The following is a 22,088-nucleotide window of genomic DNA, read 5'->3' on the forward strand; positions in this document are numbered from 1 at the left end:
AATGTATGCTCTTATCTTATCTTCATCTTACAGATCAAGTTATTATATTATCATAATGGCTTTAGCAGAGGCTCCAAGGTCTATTATTTGCTGTCCCTCTTTGCACCACTAGGGGCGGTAAGTCGGTGAGTGCGAGGTTTCTTCTGTGCAAAGATATTTTAAGTACAAGTGATAGATGACTTTGTGGCAAGTTGTTAGACACACACCCAAAATATTAGTTTTTTATTCACAGAAAACACCAACATTTTGGTATTTCTGGTGTGGTGAAACAGTGAAGCACATGTAGAGGATAATAACACCGGAGAAATTTGGACCTCTCCGATATGTTTCGTCATCGGCTGAAGACTCCTACAGCCATGGTTGTGTTTTCTTGGTGATAGCATATCATCTTTGCGGTGCTTACCAGATAAACAGTCGATATTTTTGTTGCTGCTTTTTTAGCTAGAAATCTGACGTTAAATTGTGTCGTCGGTGTTTGTTAGTTTTATCAGGCACATCACCTGTCTATTATTGTGCTGTTTCGAAAGCTAGTTTTTGCTAACAGCGACAGGCGACTGGTTGTACAGTCGAGGGGAAGTGCATGTTTTCGTTTTTTCTGCCGTTAGTTCAAGGATATTGCATAATGTGGCGCTAAGCTGGTGATATAGCTTAGCCCGTTTTATTTTAAAAACACGCCCTTTATCTCTTAACGCCCATTACTAACGTTTGAGTAGCAGTAGTTATATTTTATAATGGGAATCAGCAGGATTTTCATTAGCATAGGATATGCTACCTTTGGCACACTGGTGGGACTTTCGGCTTTCTTGGTCTGGAATATAGCTTATAAACAGCCATGGACGGCGGCCATGGGAGGCCTGTCAGGTATGTAAACACACTTAAACATTAACTGTGAATATTAATTACTGTTGTGATGTGCAGCTTTGTCTTTTTCACATGAGACTGGAGCATTTATTTAAAGCTGCCTAATCCTAGTCCAGACAGGCCTGCACAGGAAAATCGTTAGCATTTGTGTGTGTGAATGATTTTATGTTTTGTGATAGCTAGCTAAATACTCTTAATAAATGTCACACTTGTGCATATGACCAGATTTGTAGCTTATCCCCTTCATCAGCATCATATTTAGGCATTAGTGAATACCACTGTTTTTTTTAGCATGTATATATTTAATAGACTTTTAAATGTGATGGTCCATTAATCTGTATGTATTCTCTGTGTTGGCCTACTTTTAATATTCAAGTCAAGTCAATCTTTATTTATATAGCTCAATATCACAAATCACAAATTTGCCTCAGGCGGCTTTACAATTTGTACAACATACAGCATCTTTTAAGGAAAAACTGCTGCTCATTTAGCAACCTTGCATAGAACAGACACACACATATGTATATTTATGTATCTGTCTACCTATATACACTAAATAAGGGCGTGTGTGTGTGTGTGTGTCTCTTTTGACAGGAGTGATGGCGCTCTGGGCTCTTGTTACACACATCATGTACCTGCAGGACTACTGGCGTACCTGGCTCAAAGGCCTCAAGTTCTTCATCACTGTCGGTGTGGTCTTCTCAGTTTTGGCTGTGGCTGCCTTCATCACCTTCCTCACTCTCGCCATCACACAGAAGCAATGTAACCCTCCTTCCACTCCTACTTCTTCTACTACTTCCTAGTGTTTTTTTTAATGTGTCACAATGAAATATAATGTTAATGCAAGTATTAATTACCCTGCCTGTCTTTCCCACAGCTCCAACTGACCCAAGGAGCCTCTACCTCTCCTGTGTGTGGAGCTTCATGACTCTCAAATGGTCCTTCCTCTTGGCCTTGTACTCGTACAGATACCGCCAGGAGTTTGCAGACATCAGCATCCTCAGCGATTTCTAGTCAGCACTGATTTTATAGACTGCGATGGACTTTGAGGGGTTTAGGCTGCCAGCAGGAGCTGGTCAAAGAGCTTTTGCAACAAAGAGGAGGAAAAGCAGACATGTATAGATTAAAAAGTCATCTGACTTTTAACACATGGAGTTGCACTTGCTGCACTTGCTTAACAAGCTCTGTATTTGTATTGTAACCTGCTCTCCTACTTTTAATGACCCACATATTATATTCCTGTATGTAGTCATGAGTCTAAACCTCTGAAGACTGGAACTGCTTTTGAAAAGTTTGTTCACAGACACTTATGAAGAAATGTGCGGGTGGTTTTTCAGACAGATTTTATCTTGGGATTGTTTAATCTTAAAACGACTAATATGTAACTGGAAACCCCCACCTTAACTGGCTTTTGATCCAATGCTTAGTTTTTAAAATGAAAGTGAAAATACTTGCCGAGCTGATAATCCTCAGAACCAAATCTAAAACCTTTTACTGGAAACCACTCCGCTAATACGAAGCTGATGTTGTTCGTTGGAATGCTTGATTGTTTTTTTTTCCCAAATGAGCTTCTTCATAGTCGCAGTACTGAATCACAGACAGTCGCCGTCTTATCGTCCGTGTAGTCAGTCGTTTAGTTCCCGTCATTATCAGTGAAGCAGTTTCAGGAAATGTTTGAAAAATTAAATCACAGATTTAAATAGACGCACTCTCATTTAAACATTTTTTTTAAGAGATGTAATGTACTTGGAGAAGATCCCAAGGATGAAAGTGTTTTCTATTTCTCCCCTCTCTTTTTTTTATGTAAAAAAAAAAAGTGATTGGTTGTCTATCATGCTTGAAGAAAAGGCAGTCCTGTGCAATTTTGTGCTTTTCATCTTTTGTTCCACCAGATGGAGACTTGCTTTGTCTGTCAAGAGTCCGTTTGAAAATTGTTACATTCCTCTCTAGAGAAAACACAAATGGATTTGATAAATATTTGCACTTTAGTCTTTGATATTGATGCCATTGTTTTGCACACTAATCCCAATACAGTGGGGAAGAAAAAAAATCATGTTCTACACATTGTAATCTCTGTCTCACCCTTTCTAATGTTGAAATACACTATTTATATGTATCATTTATTTTAGCCAGTATGATTTGTGTAAGTCAAGTTTAATTAGGCTTTGTAAGTGACTAGGCTTTGTAAGTGGTTTGGTTCCAGCTGTAGCTTATGTCTACCTTTTACCATAAAACATGTTAAAATGTATTTTTTGTTGATGAGAGAATGAATGTGAGGATGCTACATGTATATAGAAAATGATCCCATTAAAGATGCATTTATTGTTAATTACATCATGTCGTCTCCTTGCTCTACACCACACAAACATGGCAGAAAATCTCACAAATCAATCATTTAAGTGCTTCCGCTGTGTCTCCCAGCAAGGCTGCATGTACCAAAGTTTTAAAGTGTTTCAGTTTTTTAAGCTCCACCCAGAAGGTGTAGAGGGTCTCTCTGTAGAGAGTTGCTTGATAAGTAATCAAACAAGTAGGCAATGCACATATCTAAGCCAAAGGCCTGCAGACGTGCTTCAACAAGAAGGTAAAGTGCTGTGACTTGTACTGTGTTGTTGCTGTGATAATGTTAACTAATACAGAATTGGTGCTTTTAAACAAATCATGCTGACATTGGAATTGATGTGTTAAATTCTCAACATCAGTTCAGAACTCTTGCACATTGTTGACTCACTGAAAATAATATGTGATGTTTTCTCAGCAGGTGTTCTTTTGTTACTGAAGTTAAATCTTTTGTTATTCCAGCTTTATATCCAGTTATTTGTTCTTGTGTCCTGCCTTAAGTCTTAAAAATGTAACAAACAATTATGAAACAATTATGCTTTTTGCTTTAGTTGCTAGACACCCTGTGTTACATCCAAGTACTAGTTTGACCATGTGTTCACTCTTAATAGTAAAATGTCTATGCTTTTAGCCACTAGTATTACAAGGTTATTAATATAGATTTTAATCTAAAACATGGAATGTAGTAGATTTACATGAAAAAATTGTCTATTTCTTTTTCACTGCATGCAGACTTCAAGACTACGGAGGACAAAGTGAACTTGTGCATGTTCTGTTGTTTATCTGGTGCTGTTCAAATATTTTTGAAGTCCACCTACCTGTTGGCTGATCCTTCATCCTCCAAGGTTAGATTAGGACCTTGAAGTACAGTACCGGTCAAAAGTTTGGACACGCCTTCCCTTTCCCATAAATGAGCGAGTGTGTCAAAACTTATGACTGGTACTTCTGGTAAATGTGAAACAATAATTACAATCTTTAAGATCTTCTTGTTTCCATCAATTAATGGGCCCAGATTTGATAAAATCTTGTTGTGTTTAAAGGTGAAACATCAAATTTGCGGACTTGTTTCAAGTATGCTGTTGAAGTAACATGACATTGATTCTGCCTTGACTGTATTATCAGAGACTTAATACAAGATTTAATGACTTAAACTGATGGACAGCTTTTACAGACTACTGTGTAAAGGTGAATTATTTGTCATTTTATGTACATACAGAGAGATTTTTTTTTTAATGGGCTTAATACGTTTCAATATGTTGTAGCCATGCACCAGGATCGCCCACGTTATGTGATTGACAGGCCGGCATATAACCTCCCTGACTTCAACAAGGAGTTTGACAAAAAAAGTCGACAGTTCCCTGTTGGAGAGAAAGTAAAGAAACTCTTCAGGTAAAGAATTACAATCTCGCCACACAGTCAACATGAACTACACTTCTTCCTTTGACAAGCTCTGTGTTGTGATCAAACAGTGGAGAGCCTTGTAGCTATGACTCAATACAAAGTTTGGGCATGTGTTATGGACTTTCTCAAAGTAACTACCAGAAAACCTGAGCTCTTCAAAGGCTTTCTCTTGTTTGTTTCTGTCAGGTGCTCTGCACCGAGACTGAAGGGCTTGTTATTCAGACATCTGCCTGTACTGAGCTGGCTTCCTAAGTACAAAGTGAAAGAAAACCTGCTGTGTGATGTCATCAGCGGGGTCAGCGCCGGCACCATTCAGGTTCCCCAAGGTCAGCCAATCCTCTCTTCTCTCTGATGCTTTTCTGGAATACCCTCCGACTGATAGTAGTTCCTGCAGCGTTGGCTCCAACATGGTTTTTTATAGTCTGCATTTTTCCAAATGTTTATATGATTTATTTGACAGTTAAAAAAAGGTTTCTATTCTTTTCAGGCATGGCATTTGCCCTCCTGGCAAACCTCCCTCCTGTCAACGGTCTCTATTCGTCTTTCTTCCCCCTCATTCCGTATTTTCTCATGGGCACTGCTCACCAGATGGTTCCAGGTAAATCAGAGTGATTTATCTACAGCAGTTTTGTATGATGACAGTGATAAGTTGCCAGAGCTACACAGTGCAGATCAGCAGCACCGAGTCTGACTCTGCCCAGTTTGCAATATGGCGAGGAAAATAGATGTGATGCACTACTTTCTATGCGCAGGTACTTTTGCTGTCATCAGCATTATGGTGGGAATCGTGTGTCTTAGGCTGGCCCCGGAGTCGGACTTCAGTCATTTCAATGACACTATTAATGCTACACAAGTGGACACAGCCAAGATGAATGAGGTTCGCCTGGGCATATCTGGAACCCTGGCCTGCCTCACTGCTATCATACAGGTTCTTATAGCACTAAATTTTGGTCTTTTAAAGTTAAATTTGAAAGAAAAAGTGAGTTTAATTAGTTTATGACATCTTTTTGCTTTCTTGCCAACACTTACATATGTGCAGATTGGGCTTGGCTTCATGCAGTTTGGGTTTGTAGCTATCTATCTGTCGGAGTCTTTCGTCAGAGGCTTCATGACTGCTGCAGGATTGCAGATCCTCATCTCAGTGCTCAAGTACATCTTTGGCATTAAAGTGCCACCTTATAGTGGTCCGCTGGCCATTATATATGTAAGTGACTCTTTCATATTGTGATCAAAGAAAATAAACAACATCAAAAGACTATGATAATATTAATTGCCAATAAAATGTGTAATTTTGATCCTTTGTCACAGACTCTTGTAGATATTTTATGTGGCCTTCCTGATACCAACATAGCCTCGTTAGTATTTGCTCTGGTCAGCAGTGTGGCTCTGATTGTCGTGAAGGAGCTGAGTGCCCGCTACCGCCACAAGCTGCCCTTCCCTATTCCTATGGAGATCGTCATTGTAAGTGACAAAAGGCAATTCTTTTATTTTTCTTGTTTGATGTAGCTGTTAATTTTGTCGATTATTCTTGTCAACATGCACAGTATAAGGTCAACACAAGCGATTGATCTCTGTTCTAAACAGGTGGTGGTGGCCACAGCCATATCAGGCCCTCTGGATCTTCCTAAGATCTATCATATGGACATAGTAGGAGAAATCCCTTTGGGGTAAAGCATACATCAGTGAACCGAGAATCAGTGGCTGCTTTATTAACTGAAATTACTCATGTAATGCATTTTTTAGTATTTAATTTAGTCTCTGTTTTACAGATTCCCAACACCAATCATACCAACAGTTAGTCAGTGGGATGACATGTTGAGCACAGCTTTCTCCTTGGCAATAGTGGGGTATGTTATCAACTTGGCCATGGGCAGGACACTGGCAGCCAAGCATGGCTACGATGTGGATCCCAACCAGGTAGAAAAACTACATCTCTTTTGAAAGTTAGAAATATGTATTTTACTCCCTTTTGTAAACATTGTGTGCATGTTCTTGTACAGGAAATGTTGGCTCTTGGCTGCAGCAATTTCCTCGGGTCTTTCTTTAAGATCCATGTGATCTGCTGTGCCCTGTCTGTAACCCTGGCTGTTGACAATGCTGGGGGAACCTCACAGGTGAGTGCTGTGTCGCCTCGCCAAGTTACTGCAACTGTAACTGGGATCCAATCTAACATGTAATGTCATGAAGAAAAAGAAAATAATACCTCAAACCGCTAACTACTGCACCTCTGTTGCTGCCCTCTCATAGTTTGCAAGTCTATGTGTGATGCTGGTTGTCATGGTTACCATGCTTGCATTGGGAGCCTTCCTGAATCCACTTCCCAAAGTAGGTGGACACACGAGTATGTTACTAACACTTTGAAAAATTATACAAAACATGTAAGTAGATGCAAGAGAAAAATATAGGTATGATCAATAATATATGATATCTTTTTTTCTCTAGTCAGTGCTTGGAGCCCTGATTGCAGTCAACCTGAAGAACACTCTCCTACAGCTCACTGATCCCTATTACTTATGGAAGAAGAGCAAACTGGACTGTGTAAGTCAAAGCCGTGCCTTGGATGTAATATTACAGCCCATTAAAATGTCTTTTGTCCATATTTTATTTCCTTATTCTATTATACTTTCTCTTCCAGTGTGTGTGGGTTGTGTCATTCTTGGCCACGTTCTTTCTTAGCTTGCCTTATGGAGTTGCTATCGGAGTGGGCTTTTCCATCCTGGTTGTGATATTCAAGACACAATTGTAAGTAAACTTCATGTAGAACTTCTCTATTGGGAACAAATAAAAAAAAAAGACAATCCAGCAGAGTTGTAAAGTATATATAAACATTTTACTCTATATTATAATAATTTGTCCCACATAGTCGTAATGGTTCGGCAATGGCTCAGATCATGGACACAGATATCTACAAAAACCCCAAGGTGTACAGTAAGGTATGAAAATGAAATATTTTGTTTGTATTTTTCTTATTACACCTAATGTAAAGGGAACTGCATCTCATTATTTTGTAATAACTCCACAGGTCATATCAGTAAAGGGTATAAAAATTGTGAACTACTGCTCACCACTTTATTTCGCAAATGTTGAAATATTTCGCCAGAAGGTCATCAAAAAGGTACAGTGAACAAATGACCTCTTCTATTGCCACTCAAGATTATCCAGGTTTGAATGAATGTTTTTTCCTGTGGCATGTGAGCGTTTACATAGGCGTGTTTGTGTCTAGACCGGGCTGGACCCTGGCAAACTTATCGTGGCCAGGCGGAAGTTCTTAGAGAAAGAACAGAAGGAAAAAGCGAAAGAGGAGAAGAAGGACAAGGAGACAAGGAGGAGGAAACCCAGCTCTTTGTTTAACATGAAAGCTCAGGTGGGATCAGGGGTAAGCTTTTATTTACAGGCTGTTAACTATGTAGTAATGTGAAGAAATGACTTAAAATTAATACAGAATGAAGAGGTTTGACGGGTAATTGTTTGGTCATTAATAGTTATAATAAGTGGTGTTTATAGCCCAAACAGGTACAAGATAAGACAATCAGGTTGTTTATTGTGTATAGGCTACTGGAGGAGCTAACAATAATTGGTAGTTACTGAATATTTAGCATTTGCACCACTTATAAGTTGTTAGCAGGTAATCCTGTGTGTTTTCTGGCTTCATGTTAATGTTCAGCATGTCATCGTCATTGTTGCCCAATATAAATGTAGCAGCCACGGTTCCTGTGATATAGTCATCTAGTCTACTTTCAGTGTAATAAACCAACATCTTTGTAATTTCTTATCTTACAATAAACCAAAAGGTGTGATAGTCACAGCAATAGATGTTTCCCAAAAACAAATGGTAGCTGTGGCAACTGTTAGAAATGTCACCATAGTTAACCCATAGTTACCTTTCCACTGCCTATAAAGTGTAGTGTGCATTATTTCTTTGAAACAGATGGGTACTTTCAACATAAATAAGGACATGGTGAATAAGTAGTAAGACTTTTCACTGTATTACTTTCCCATGGCCTGTTAAGTGTAGTGTGCCGATGTCTTTGAAATAAGTATATAGTTTCCAAATACAACATGAAAACAATGCAGGTCCGACAACAAGTCATCATAATTACCTCTCCACTGCCTGTAAAGTGTAGTTTGCACCCTGTCTTATAAACATACAGGTAATTTCCATATGATATGATATGATAAAGGACAACATGGCAGGTAGGACGATAATTACCTTCACCATTGAATGTCAAGTGTAATAAACTGTGTTTCTGTTAAATAGTTTCCTCATAACCAATAAACATGGGAAATACCAAGAAACCTCACTGTATTACCTTCCTATAGCCTGCATCTTTATTAACTAGTAAATTATGTCAAAAATCATACAGCTACTGTATGGCTCAACTGTTTTTTTGATTGTTTTTTTTTTTTTTTTTTTACCATTTTAATATTTTCCCTGCCAACATTTTAACTTTAAAATCATAAACAGGTGAAACATAATGAAATGACTAAGTGATGGCAATAGCACTTGGACACTTATAACCTGTGTTTTTAAGTCTAAAACAATGACTTATTTGTGCGTTACACAAATCATAACCACAGTGAAACATCACTATCAATAATAAAACCAGTAATTATGATGACATTTTGAGGAACTTACTTTGTCTTCATTTAATATTTGGATAATAATTGCTTATTTCAAAGAAATGTGGCACGCTACATTTAACAGGCCATGGGAAAGGAATACAGTGAAAGTTCTTATTACTTATTCACCATGTCCCTATTTATGTTGAAACTACCTATCTATTTCAAAGAAATGATGCTGACTACACTTTACAGGTAGTGGAAAGGTAACTATTGATTAACTATGGTGACATTTCTAGCAGTTGCCACAGCTACCATTTGTTTTTGGGAAATATCTATTGTGGTGACTAACACACCTCTTGGTTTATTGAAAGGTAAGGAATGTGGAAATTACAAAGATGTTGGTTTATCACACTGAAAGTGGGCTACCTGGCTATATCACAGGAACTGCAACTGCTACATATATATTGGGCAACAACGACAATGACATGGTGAATATTAAAAATGAAGCCACACAACTAATGGGATTACCTGCTAACAACTTGTCCAACAAGTGGTGCAAATACTTAATACTCAGCAATTACCAATAATTATTTTAGGTCCTCCAGTAGTCTTTATTCAATAAACAACCGGCATGTCTTACCCTGTAACTGTTAGGGCTATGTACCACTTATTATAACTATTAATTACCATAAAACTACCAGCCAAATAAAACTCTGCTTTAATTTTACTCAATAATTACCAGATACTTTACAGTAATTTTCAGTCATGCCATTACAACAACTTGCTGTTCCATCAATTTCACTTGGTTTTTTCCAAGTAATTTCTTCATATTACAATATTGTAGTTACAAAAGTTACTTCTTTCTTTCTCTCAACCCAACTGGTCACAGCAGATGGCCGCCCACCGAGAGCCGGGTTCTGCTTCAGGTTTCTACCCGTTAAAGGGGAGTTTTTCCTTACTGCTGTCACCAAGTGCTTGCTCATGGGGGAATTGTTGGGTCTCTGTAAATTAAAGAGTACAGTCTTGACCTGCTCTATGTGAAAAGTGCCTTGAGATGACTTTTGTTGTGATTTGGCACTATATAAATAAAAATTGATTGATTGATCGATAGTTAACAGCCTGTAAATAAAAAGGTCACTCGTAATTCTACTGTCAATATTTCCTATTAATTTTTACACTACAAACATTTCCTGAAAATACAACTTGTGACCTTTTCTGTAAACCTTCTGTATGTCCTCTAAATCTAGACCATATCACAGCTTGACCTGCAAAATGACTTTGATATGAACGATGGCAGTGCCAACAAAACTGAACCTCCCACCAGCTATGTCAACTTCCAATGTAGTGACACTGAGTTGGGCAAGCAGGCACCTGACGAAGAGCCACCCAGTCCCACTGCTGTCACACTGGAGTCCCAGCCCATGCCCTTCCACACCCTCATCCTGGACTTGGCAGGGGTTTGCTTCATAGACCTAATGAGCATCAAAGTATTGATAAAGGTTATAATCTTATTTGCAGCACTTCTAGATTTGCTCTTAAAACCAATGATTCTATAGTGAACTTTGTTAGGCTCTATTTTTTGGTACATACATGGCACTCATAAAAGGATCAATATAGAACCATTTTACAGGGTTCTTTATAAGCATGAAAACTTTCTTTTCTTCTTTTAGATAACAGAAAAAGTTAACACTGAATTAGATATTAATAATAATAATTATGATTAATAACACACAGTACAGGAACATTGTCTTCTCAAGACCACAAGAGGGGTAATGTTAGCAAGAAGAAGAAGAGCAGCATTCAGGAACAAAGACAGAGAAACTAAAATAAAATGGCTAGGCTAAAACTGAGCCACATGAACTGAAAACTTAAAGATTTCGGATTCTGACTAATACCTAACGTTATGTAGCCATGCCTTTGTTTAACGCTACATATTTTATAGGCTATAATTTAGGCTAGGCTATGTTTTCATGTTTCATTCTCCTCATCTCAATAACTTTGAATAATGTGTGTAATAGTAAAATGAGGGAATGCTCACGTACCAGCTTCATTGACTTATCCAAACGGCTAACGTTAACCGGCATTAACGTTAGCCTACCATCTTGAACTAAAACACATTTTATTTAAACTGACAGAAGGCATACTTGTGGAGTCATTTCTTCATTACTATAGGATACTTACCATATGCTACTTAGTAAACCTAGTTTATGTAATATTAGCTCGAAATTTTCAGTTGATGTTAAATGTCAGAATGAGCTAGCTAATGGTTAGCTTTAACATTTAACTGACAAATCTTATATTGAAACTTTTTGTGACAAAGGTTTATTTGATTTAGGAGTTTGAATCCGGGGGACCATTATTGACCCTTTTAATGAAAGAATTGGGGATACATTCATAGTTTTTCTAACATGTCCATTAATGGCCCTCTTTCCTTTATTTCACACACAGATGAACTCAAGCTATGAGATGCTGGGCATTAAACTATACTTGGCCAATGTTCAAGGTAAAATATTGACTAAAGTGCATTTCACATTTGTTGGTTCTCCTGAAAAGTTGGCATGGCAACAGAGACTTAGTCATTCACACAACATTGAGTCCATAATGTCTATGAAGGATGCTGGGAGAAAGAACGTACACAGAGAGTCATAGGGTGCATGTGTTTTTCATTTTCCAGTGTACTTGTAATTTATTGTGATTGATTTTCTTTCAGCCTCAAAAAATCAGTGTTCTTCTATTGGCATATAGTATGATCATTGTATTTCTTTTTAAATGCCACATGGGAAACTGGTAAAATAATTGTGTACATGCTCTTGTGTGATATTTGTTGTCTTGCCGCCTGCAGCCCAGGTGTATGAGGAACTGGAGGTTGGAGGAGCTTTCGATAACGGTAATATTGCCCGCAGTAATCTCTTCCTTTCTGTCCACGATGCCGTTCTGTTTGCTCAGCAGACCTCTGGAGAGAGGGGAGTGTCCGCAAAGGTAGGCCCCACTGTTTAAAATAACGTTATCATACAAATCCTTTTCATAACATCACATACAAACCTGCTGTTTAAAGGTTTTAAGGTCAGGGATATAGGGAGAGATTAAGAGGAGTAGAAAAGCAAGATTTATTTTCTGAGTAATAAGTTCCTCTTTTTAACACAGCTTTTGTCACCTTATCTGGTTCAACAAAGGTAAACAGAGATATCACACAGGTTTTTGTGACACAGTAAGTGCCACAATAAACAACCAACACCAAGGTCATATTGCGTATTGTATGCTGTGTGTCTGACTTTGTCTTTTTTTATTCTGCCTATTCACTGCCTAATGGGCATTGGCAACTTTTTCAGTTATCTGAGAGGACAGACAATGTCTTCAATAGGATTTTTTAACAGTTAATATGCGTAACATGGTTGCAAAACAGACCATCTTTAATCTATAATATTAATTAAAGGATAGATTCACATTTTTACAAGACTGTTTTAAAACAACAGGCAGGTGTCTATATGAACAATGGAATAGGTTGTACTTGCTGTAATCATTTCTCCTGTTCATACTGACTATTACAAGATCCCTTTAAATACATTTGCAATGTAAGTGATGGGGAATTAAATTCATACTCTTCGTTCTGTGTAAAAACAAACTTTAGTTGAGGGAGTTTATGAGGCTTCAGCAGTCTGAGTTAGACAAATCAAGCGAGTGTCTTCCAAAGTTAAAGTCTTTTTAGTATTTTTAGACATTCCCTCTTTGTGTTACTATCCCTCCACAGCAACTCAGCGCAGACACACTGTCTGTGTAAAAATCAAGAGGGGATTTTGTACTAAGTAGGCTGTTACTTTTGGAAGATCCCCACTTCATTTAATAAACTCAGACTGCTGAAGCTTCATATAGCTTAGCTTCAAGCTATATGACAGCTTCAATAAATAAACTTCAAAACTTCAGCTTCAATAAATAAAAACATGTTAGGAAGGGATCTTTTATGGCCGGTATGAACAGGAGGAATTATTACAGCAAGCAAAAACTGTTAAAAGGGATAGTTTAGAGTTTTTGAAGAGGGATTGTTGAGGTTGTTATCCATAGTCAGTGTACTACCTGCAGTTGATTTGGGTCGGCACCCCCGCGGTTTGGAGAAGCAGGCAGCTGTTTGGGTCAGAAAGTGCTGCTGCGGCGTAATACAGTGTATGGCACGTGTCGGGATATGGAAGTTCTACGGTTGGGAAACTGTTGTGCCAAAGTAAAGGGCTGTCTGACAGCAAGGTAAAGTGGTGAAAATATTCTAAATATAGCGTACACTTAAACTGATGTTGATATTTTGAGGTGGCTAAAATACATTTTGCTGCTGGCCCTGTCCACAGCAGTACATTGATTAGATTCAGTGCTGGTACTCCTGTCTACTTCTCCAAACTGGTGGGATGCCAACCCAAATCTACTGCAGGTAATACACTGACTATGGATGAGTACTTCATGCAACCCCACTTCAAAAAATCCAAACTATCCCTTTAAAGGCACAAATGGACACCTGACTATTGTTTTAAGATAGACTTGATAGAACATGAATCTATCCTTTAATGCATGTTATGTGTGTGTTGCCGATATGAAATGGGAAATAAAGTCACACTTTTTTGGTGGATACTTTATCCTCAAGAGCATGATTATTTTAAAGATCACTTTAGAGTTGCTTTACCTATAAAATGCCTCTAATACCTGGCAACGAGCAGATAAAGCAGAAAGTACTCTACTACCACTATCTTTATCGCATAGGGAGCAAAATCATGTCAGTGTTAATAACATCACATTGTGTACATGCATGTTTGACTTCATGTATTGTGTATTCACTTTGTTGGCTACAGGCAGAGATAGCAAGGCAGGAACTCGCCTTTAACATTAATGAGGAGAAGGATCTGGAGCAGGTACACAAGTTTGCCTGTACAAGCTGATACAAAATGACAACTTTTCTTACTCACCTGTATTCATCACGAAGCCATTATTCCATATCTAAGAGTCGTTTTTACTTTTACAGGAAATGTTTTGAACAGCAGCTGTCGAAGTGAAGATGTGCGGAAGAAACATAACGAAGATACAAACGATAATCTTCAATGTCACTGTAATTTATGGAAATTTATTGTTGTCAAATATTGCTTGATATTGTATCTCTTTGCTGACTATCAATTATCCAAATAAATGTTTAACTTTGTGGTTGAGTACAGTAATCAGTACTTGACTCCACTGACAGGGGGTGGTAAATACCAGCACAAAAGACCACCGACAAGAAGTCAGAACTGAGCAGATAATGAGGGAAACTCAGCGGCCGTTCGCCCACCCCTCACAATAACTGTGGAGTGAACCTGCTGACTGCGCAGTCATACAGAAGTGGTCCTGTAATTAACTGAGAGTGTGCATGGCCACAGCTGTGAGGTACAGCCAGCTGAGCAGTCTGGCTAAGTCCCCGTGGAGGCAAGACACTGAGATAGGCCAAACACAAATGAAAGGAGAAATACGCAGCATCAGCAGTTTCATCGCTTTGTTGTCTCACAAACTTTATTGAGGGCCAGAGTTTCAATCATTTTCCATAAGGCAGAATAAAGCTACAACAACCAAAATAACAATTCTAATTGTTGCCAGTTGCGACGGTAGGGTAACTGTAACAAAGGGAAATATGTGGGCCAACTAACTTGTGTGAAGTGTAGCAGGTGCTTAGAGGCCTGTGGTGTCTAGCCTAGCAGCAGGCTGACAGTGGTGCTGGTATGCCTGTGATGCATGAATGGATTTATGAAGCTATTAAGAAATCATCCTAAGGTATTCTGGCACACATCTGCTCCTCTGCTCTCCTTCCTCTCTGCAGCAATTTGGCACCACAAGTGATTACAAGGTTTCTATGGCCATCAGCTTTAATTTGGAGCTCTGGGAGAGTCTCTCATCACGTAATGTGTGTGTGTTTGTTTGTGTTTGTGTGTACCTGTGTGTTTGTGTTTAATTTCATTACCTGCATCTCTTATCTTTCTTTTGTCCCTCATTGTTTTCAGGCTGATTGTAGCAGCCATTTGCTTGTTCCTAAATTAAATAAATTCTAATCAGGGAAATTTTCTGATTGAAAAATAATTAGTTTGAACATCGTTTGTCACATGGTTGTAAGGCATTACATCATTCTGTCCTGCTTTTCTTGTCTTTAATTGTTTGAACGTATAAGAAAAATGAACTGACTGTTTTTTTTTTCACATATTATGTCTGTGTCCTAAATGCATCTATGTAAAACTTCTTAGCTTAGGTTTTAAATATGTGGTGTTCACAATGAAAAAGTGACAAAAAGTATATTCAAAATAGTCTGTGTGCATACTAAAAAATATATATTTTTGGATGTGTAAGCCACAGAAAAGACTTTGGGAAGAAGAAAAATGAGTAAATCTTTGGCCACGGCGACAACGTTGGTTACATAGTGTAACCATGGTGTAACCAGATTCACAGAGTATAGGCATAGGCGTCGCTATTTCAGTGTACTTTCAGTTCATGAAAGTTAGTCGTAACATTTTGTTTGCCTAAAAAAGTCTTGTTCAGCGTTTGGTTGTACTAAAAGACCCTCTAAGGAGTCGGATATTCAGCTTTTCTGGTAAGTACATTTTGTTTTAATGGTTTTAAACCCGTTAGTGGAAATTAGCAGTAGAATTTTCATTATCACTGTTAACCATACACTGTAAATGCACCGTGCTAACCCGGCTAACAGCTAGCGCTATGGTCAGCTCCACACTGTCGTCCAAATATGGTCACTTCTGGCCATACATGTATAATAAGAGCTCTTATAATATATCCATGCTTTTGGCTCCAAAAATCCAAGATGGCGACAGTCAAAATGCCAAACTCAAGGCTTCAAAATGCTGGCTACGTCCATAAATTTTACACAGGGACACATGTTACTGTCTCTGTGCAAGAACAGCAGGGTGAAGCACTTTTGAAATTGTGTGGTTGCCTTGCTCAAAGGCACTTCACAGAGACCAGCCTTTAGTTGCCAGCTCACATCTGGCATACACCCACCCATCAGTGCTGGGCAACTATTTGCTACTTGCCCTGCCTCTTTACCTCTCCCTGCACTCAATACATTTAAAGTTATGGTGCTGCTTTCACTCTTTTCATTTATCAAAATGTATTATAGGCTTTGACCTATTTTACTTTATATTTTGACCTTCTTTTAAAATTTTTATTTTTTTATTTTTTTGACCTTCTTGATACTGTGCTGTGTAATTACCCCTTATTGGTGATGCTATAGGTAGAAAAATCGCTAACCTTTCTGGAGGTCAAATGATGATTACTATGAACTATGAAATGCTTCTAACTAAATCCTTTTTCAAATGAGATACTTTTATAATGGACTAGCTTCTCAATCCCTGTAATTACAAGTTCACATAAAAATTAATTTTACACCCCTTGCACATTCATTGACCATGATGGTTTAATTAACAAGGTCCCTTTTAGAAATTTGAGACGGAGAGATTTATGTATTAAATTTGTTTACACGCCCAGTGGTTTCATACTATTGAGACTAATTGCATGGTGTCAGAGGGTATCTCCTCGTTGAGTCATGGGACCTTGTCATTTAGCGCTCGCTTGCTTTTATGAAGAGCCTTCCCTGAGAAAATATTCAGCTCTGACCTTTCGGAATAAAGATTTAAATTTGGAGCGCTTTAATAAAGACGCAGGAAGCCAAATTTTATTAAAAGGGCAGTTGCTCAAATAGGCTGAGGGTTTGTCATTGTTTGAGGGAATAACAGAGCAACCAAATAATTGGAAATGTAAATAATAGGTGTTTGACATTGATCAAGAGACAGCAGTTGGTGCTTTGCATATGCATTTTATAGACCTATGTTTGGGGGACCATTCCGCTTCATTAACAAACCACTTTGCAGCCAGAGATTCATAAATCTTGATTGTGCAATGTAAGCAAATTGTCTTTGGACAGGGTTTGTTTACAGAGTTACTGAGGGCAAATCTGACCACTGATAGCTAGTATTAATTAATGTTGTATATTGTTTCATTCCAGTAGTTCAACACAATTAAATGCACCAACAATGGAACGTTCTCTGGTGATTAATTATGGCATAAAATTATTGAGTCTGCATCTCTTACGGGGAGGGGTGGTTAATTACTTATAGTTAAATTAAGCCACAACCCCATGTCTGATGGAAAATACTGCTCAACCTGCTTACCATTTTTGTTTTTCTCTCTAGCAACCTGTACAAGTAATAAGTTCTTTCATTTCACGGTACCATTATTGCATTAAAAGTAATCACTACGTTAATTATTCCAAAAGACATTGACCTTTATGGAAAGATACAAACACCAGAGTCTGAAATTGAGGCTGCGGAAAACCCTGAAAGTGTTCGAGATATCTGTGTTGTTTTTTTTTTTTTTCTTAATAGATTTTTGTAGGAAAGGAAGGAAGGAATTAATTTAAAATTCATAAACAGTATCACAAACCGAAGCTGAAGCAAGAAGATAAAGTGTTAATAAGATAAACAAATTTGACCTTCCCACAAAATATGCCATCAAGACAAAGACAGATTTGCAGCTATCACGTTGGACGGATACGCGAGTGAGTGCCATCAGTGCAGGGTTTTATCATCCCATCAACTCATTAAACGGAGCGGCAGGTACTATTTGCTCTCGTGTCTTCTTATTAGATAAAAACCACAGTGCGATAACTACAGATACTAGTTCCTTACTGAGCCGTTCAGTATCAGCGGGGAAATTAGACAAGACAATGCAAAACAACGCAGTGTGGTGCAACGCTAGGGGAACTCATTAGAACGCTAAAGCATGGGGAGAAGCCCCATGATGCTTTGCAACATGTCACCGGGGGTGTTGTAGGTGTTATTATGCAATCATAATTTGATAGCTTGTGCACAATTACTTCATTAAATTTGAGAATCTTGCATGATAAACTCACAGGCCAAGAAAAGGTTATTTGTGTTTTGAATTAACATATCGGGTGGGGGGGGGGTGCCATTTCATTTTGCTCAGGTTTTTTCTTCTTTGCGTCAGTATTTAATTTAATTAATGACTCTATATTGACAAGGTGTCCATATAGCTGTGAATATACAAGTACATATCCACAGCAAACACCATACCAGACCACTTCAAATGTCTACAAGAGCCATCGGTTGCACTGCAGTTACATCTTTACATGGTGACAATCTGTATTAAAGTCAGGCTTGAAGAATCGAATCGACATGAGTGTGGCTCAGCCTGACACTTGAGTTTAGAAACAAGGAACAGTCATGTCTGAGTGTCTACAAATGTCTGTCAGACAGAGCAGAAGGAGACCAATAAACACACATGCATTAGTGAAATCGTGCCCCGCTTTAACTGCATAATACAAGATGTCAGAATCATTAACACAAACATTTGCAAATTAGCTTTCAAGTGAGCTCTACGTGGAGGCGCTCCATACAGTTTTCCGTATTGTACTCATTAACCTCAAAACACAATGCTTACAAACTGAAAATAAGGAAGAAAAAAAAGAGACGGGAAACACATCACAGTGGGTTTGAATTTCTTACCGAAAACGTGGTTGTGTTCAGACCTGTTTAGTTTATTCTCTCTTATTGTTTGGCGTCCCATGGGAGCCTGTTACTATCTGTGGTGCAGAGGAAACACACCTGTCTGAAGCTCAGAGGAGAAATGTCCTGCTTTTATCTCAATAAACAGACAAGCTAGGCAGCCATTATCCAAAAGCCTTTACTGTTTTTGTTTACCTCTCTGTCATGACTCACCTTCATCAATTAACATCGGTGGTGATTTATTAACTCTTTTAGATGAGAAGTACATTAAATTCATCCATTAGATGCATGCAGATCAACGAGAGGCTTAACTTTAAACTGTGTGTCATGATATTGGACTTAGATCCGCAGTTATTATAAAACATGATATTGATCAGTCTTTGATTACTTGTTTCTATTTTGAAGTCATAAACACACATTTCAATACAATGTGCTATATAACCATACAGTAGAACAACCCTGTCAGACGTATGTCACTTTTCATAAGTGAACTGTAACAAAATCATCAACAATAAGACGGTGATTTGCCCTGGAAGTTTCTTTTTGTCACACATTCACATGCATGCAAGTACCCAGGACATTACACATACAGCTTTGGCCGTTTAGCATGTTTAAGCATATGAAGCATTTCCCATTATTGTGACAACAGCACTGCTCAGTGATTTAGTGTGTCTGCTCTCTAAAAACAGCTGTCTAACTGCACCACATTATGACCATCTACTCACCTCTCTCTTGCATTTTAATTGACTTCAACTGCAAATCTTCATGGTGTAACTACTTCTCCACAGCTGCTTTTTGCAGTAAAGCAATAAACAAAACATACAGTATTGTATATCAATACTGGATAATGGAGATTTTGAAGTTATTTGCAAAAGTAAAAATGTTACTCACCAAGTATATTTTGTATTAAACATCAAATTTTCTAAACTGCTCACTATTATGTTGATTGTTTGCTGTAATGAACTGTCATAACCACAAGGTGGCACTGTGGCTTCATCTGTAAACCCACAGAGCCGCATTTGTCTGATCAGCACTGAAAACTTTGAAGAAGTCTCAGATTCCCCCGAGGAAACCATGAAAGACGAAGTTGTGAAAGCTGGAGCTGAGGCGATTAAAAAGAAAGTATGACTTTAAAAGAGCTGGTGTTGTGATCTTGTTTTCTGTGATCCATATATATTGAGCAAATGGAGAGTGATGGTAGAGTGGGGACTGCAGCACCTCAGCGGCCCAGCAGATGAATGAAGATGCAAATGGAGGGAGGAGGAAGTTAAAGCCTTTAGTGACACTAAGCACACCCCAGAGGCCGTGGTGCAGAACGCTCAGCCTCAGCGCATCAAGGACACAGCCTTTCTGAACGTCCCCTTGACATGCATCACATCCCGTCCATCTACATTTTCATCCAGACAAACACTTGACTACTTGTGTCGAGCTGAGCCAATGACAAGAGACAGATGTGCCCTCCTCAGAGAATCCAGTTTGATAAGCTGCTGCTCCACAAACTATTAAATAACCCAAAGAAATCACAGGAATGAAGAAAAAAAAAAAAAAAGAAAAAGCCCTATTTTACATGAGAATGGATATGCCTGAAAACCGTACCCACACACGTTGGCTGCGCCTTGCCTGTAAATGTCAATTTCATGTCAGATTCTTTCTCTATTCATCCATGACGTTGGTGATTGCTTCATCCCTTTGCATGAGAATGGCTTGAAATGAACGTTGGCCTATTCTGCAGCTCAGACTTCTGTGAATGAAATGCATCTTGAAGGAGCGGGTCGCAGACAATCACATGATGAGTCTCGGCTTTATAGAATATGAAACTGTGCACCGCGCTGTATATTTCTAAAGTTATGCAGCATGCCTCAACAGGCTCAAGGTGTTTCTATAGTTTTCTTGATCCACTAAGAGCACCTTCCTGGCGGTTGGCTATACTAAGGAGTGTCACAACCATGATGCAGGCCCCATGTGGCATGTTGTTTCTGGGAGTCATTCAGGCATAAGCTACTCTGGCTTTCCTCTCCACTGGTTACAGAAATACAGGTGAGCCCACAGCAGGTGAACCTGTCATAGTCAGCACCTGCAGGATCTGAACAGCTAGCAGGGGAAAACTGAAGGACAGAGGAAGTTTTGTCGTGAAGAGTGCTGCTGTGCCGCCTGGGAAGCTTAGTCATGAAGGTGAAACATAATGTTCTCGATAAGACACATAGTGAGAAACACAATCCATCATAACTAAGGATTTTAGTTTTTCGACACTTCACTTTTTTTAAACTTTATTTTAAAAGATTCAGAGAGAAGAGAGGACAAAAATGCATTCAATGTAATATTGAAGAAGAATATGCAGTGTGTGTCAGATTATTTAGGTCATTATTTAGGTGTAAGTCAAAACTCAAATCCTTGCCCTCTTGGCCTTTTAGTGCATTGCTCATACAGTTCTGCTTGGCACTATAATTTGTTTAAATGTTGATTTATGAACTAATTGTCTGTAATTGCTGCTTAGTGCCACTGTTAATCCAAGCTGTCTGCCTCCTGAAGCACATTAGGCCAGATTTGTATAATGAAGTAATTAGTTCAATTACGAAGAAGAAAGTAGGGATGGCATAAGAAACTGTGAACATGAAGCTAGAAAGCACTCGAGTGCCACAAGCGAGTTTTCTGTCTTGTTATCACGAAACTGTTTGTTTCAGCAGAATATGTGAAAATTGCCTTGTTGTGAGCAAATTCTTTTTCAAATCTTTTAATGTGGACATTTTTATTCCGTGTGGTTTCGGAAGGCCAGTTTCTGGACTTACCTTGCCGCAGCATCTCATATATCAAGTTATTTCAGCTTGCTAACAATCCTCACACCTTCAAAAAAAAAAAAAAAAATAGCGCTGTGTTTTCTATTTGGCTTCTGTCATATGCCAGAAGCCGCCATCACAACCAAGAGTGCTCCATTGTCTGCTAGCATTGTCATTGTTATTAGTCTTTTGGATTGCCTGTGGAGGTATCGGCAGGCTCCGGGGAAGCAGGCGCCAGGCTGGATAATTAGTTGTTCTTCGATGCCAGACGGGCACATTGCCGTCACTTGGAAGGGAAATGGAAAGTGGCATCACTATCACAGTAACACCGGAACAACCTTTGGTGTGAGGGCTGGGTTCCAGCGCATCTGTCACACCACTAGTCATCTACCCACTGGCAAGACAATAATGCTTACCAGTCTAGCAATACACAGCATGGATAATTACTTTATCTGAAATGGCATTATTCTTGTCATATTTGTCATAATTAGTTGTGGTGCAGTGGAATCGATATTGAGCTGCATTATTTGTTCTGCCAATCAACGTGGGCAAAAAATTGTGGCATCATAAATCTTCTAAAAAATACTTATCCAAAAAAAACAAACAGAAATAGGACAAAATGATC

The 22,088-nt window shown here is 38.6% G+C and overlaps 2 protein-coding genes across 3 annotated transcripts; both read left to right on the top strand.

Moving 5' to 3' along the window:
• The first annotated feature begins 185 nt into the window (after positions 1–185).
• On the top strand, positions 186–3,193 carry slc48a1a (solute carrier family 48 member 1a). The gene is made up of 3 exons (XM_044352225.1): positions 186–861; positions 1,456–1,623; positions 1,739–3,193. Exons 1-3 carry the CDS (start codon positions 732–734, stop codon positions 1,873–1,875), a joined length of 435 nt encoding a protein of 144 aa, XP_044208160.1. The 5' UTR covers positions 186–731; the 3' UTR covers positions 1,876–3,193.
• A 100-nt stretch (positions 3,194–3,293) lies between these two features.
• On the top strand, positions 3,294–15,240 carry LOC122982714 (solute carrier family 26 member 9-like). 2 transcript variants are annotated; one of them, XR_006403518.1, is made up of 23 exons: positions 3,294–3,442; positions 3,931–4,043; positions 4,461–4,587; positions 4,786–4,925; positions 5,087–5,197; positions 5,352–5,527; positions 5,639–5,803; positions 5,908–6,060; positions 6,184–6,266; positions 6,369–6,516; positions 6,600–6,713; positions 6,847–6,924; positions 7,042–7,137; positions 7,235–7,341; positions 7,463–7,532; positions 7,622–7,714; positions 7,823–7,963; positions 10,410–10,661; positions 11,611–11,665; positions 12,005–12,141; positions 13,992–14,051; positions 14,162–14,245; positions 14,375–15,240. XR_006403518.1 is itself a non-coding variant. In XM_044352224.1 (22 exons), the coding sequence occupies exons 3-22, from the start codon at positions 4,463–4,465 to the stop codon at positions 14,171–14,173; spliced, it is 2,316 nt and encodes a 771-aa protein (XP_044208159.1). In that variant the 5' UTR covers positions 3,294–3,442; positions 3,931–4,043; positions 4,461–4,462; the 3' UTR covers positions 14,174–15,240. The 2 variants fall into 2 exon arrangements, 1 of the variants encoding a protein (XP_044208159.1); XM_044352224.1 differs by having other exon boundaries at positions 14,162–15,240.
• The last annotated feature ends 6,848 nt before the right edge of the window (positions 15,241–22,088 follow it).

Source organism: Thunnus albacares, chromosome 5, assembly GCF_914725855.1.
Source record: "Thunnus albacares chromosome 5, fThuAlb1.1, whole genome shotgun sequence".
NCBI classification, from domain to species: Eukaryota; Metazoa; Chordata; class Actinopteri; order Scombriformes; family Scombridae; genus Thunnus; species Thunnus albacares.

Bases quoted from the DNA above. Each gene is read 5' to 3' on its own strand.
- LOC122982714 (XM_044352224.1), top strand. From the start codon at position 4,463: ATGCACCAGGATCGCCCACGTTATGTGATTGACAGGCCGGCATATAAC. The intron at 4,588-4,785 runs GTAAAGAATTAC...TGTTTCTGTCAG, and splicing joins AAAGTAAAGAAACTCTTCAG to GTGCTCTGCACCGAGACTGA. The intron at 7,138-7,234 runs GTAAGTCAAAGC...TTTCTCTTCCAG, and splicing joins AGAAGAGCAAACTGGACTGT to TGTGTGTGGGTTGTGTCATT.
- slc48a1a (XM_044352225.1), top strand. From the start codon at position 732: ATGGGAATCAGCAGGATTTTCATTAGCATAGGATATGCTACCTTTGGC. The intron at 862-1,455 runs GTATGTAAACAC...CTCTTTTGACAG, and splicing joins GGCCATGGGAGGCCTGTCAG to GAGTGATGGCGCTCTGGGCT. The intron at 1,624-1,738 runs GTAACCCTCCTT...TCTTTCCCACAG, and splicing joins CGCCATCACACAGAAGCAAT to CTCCAACTGACCCAAGGAGC.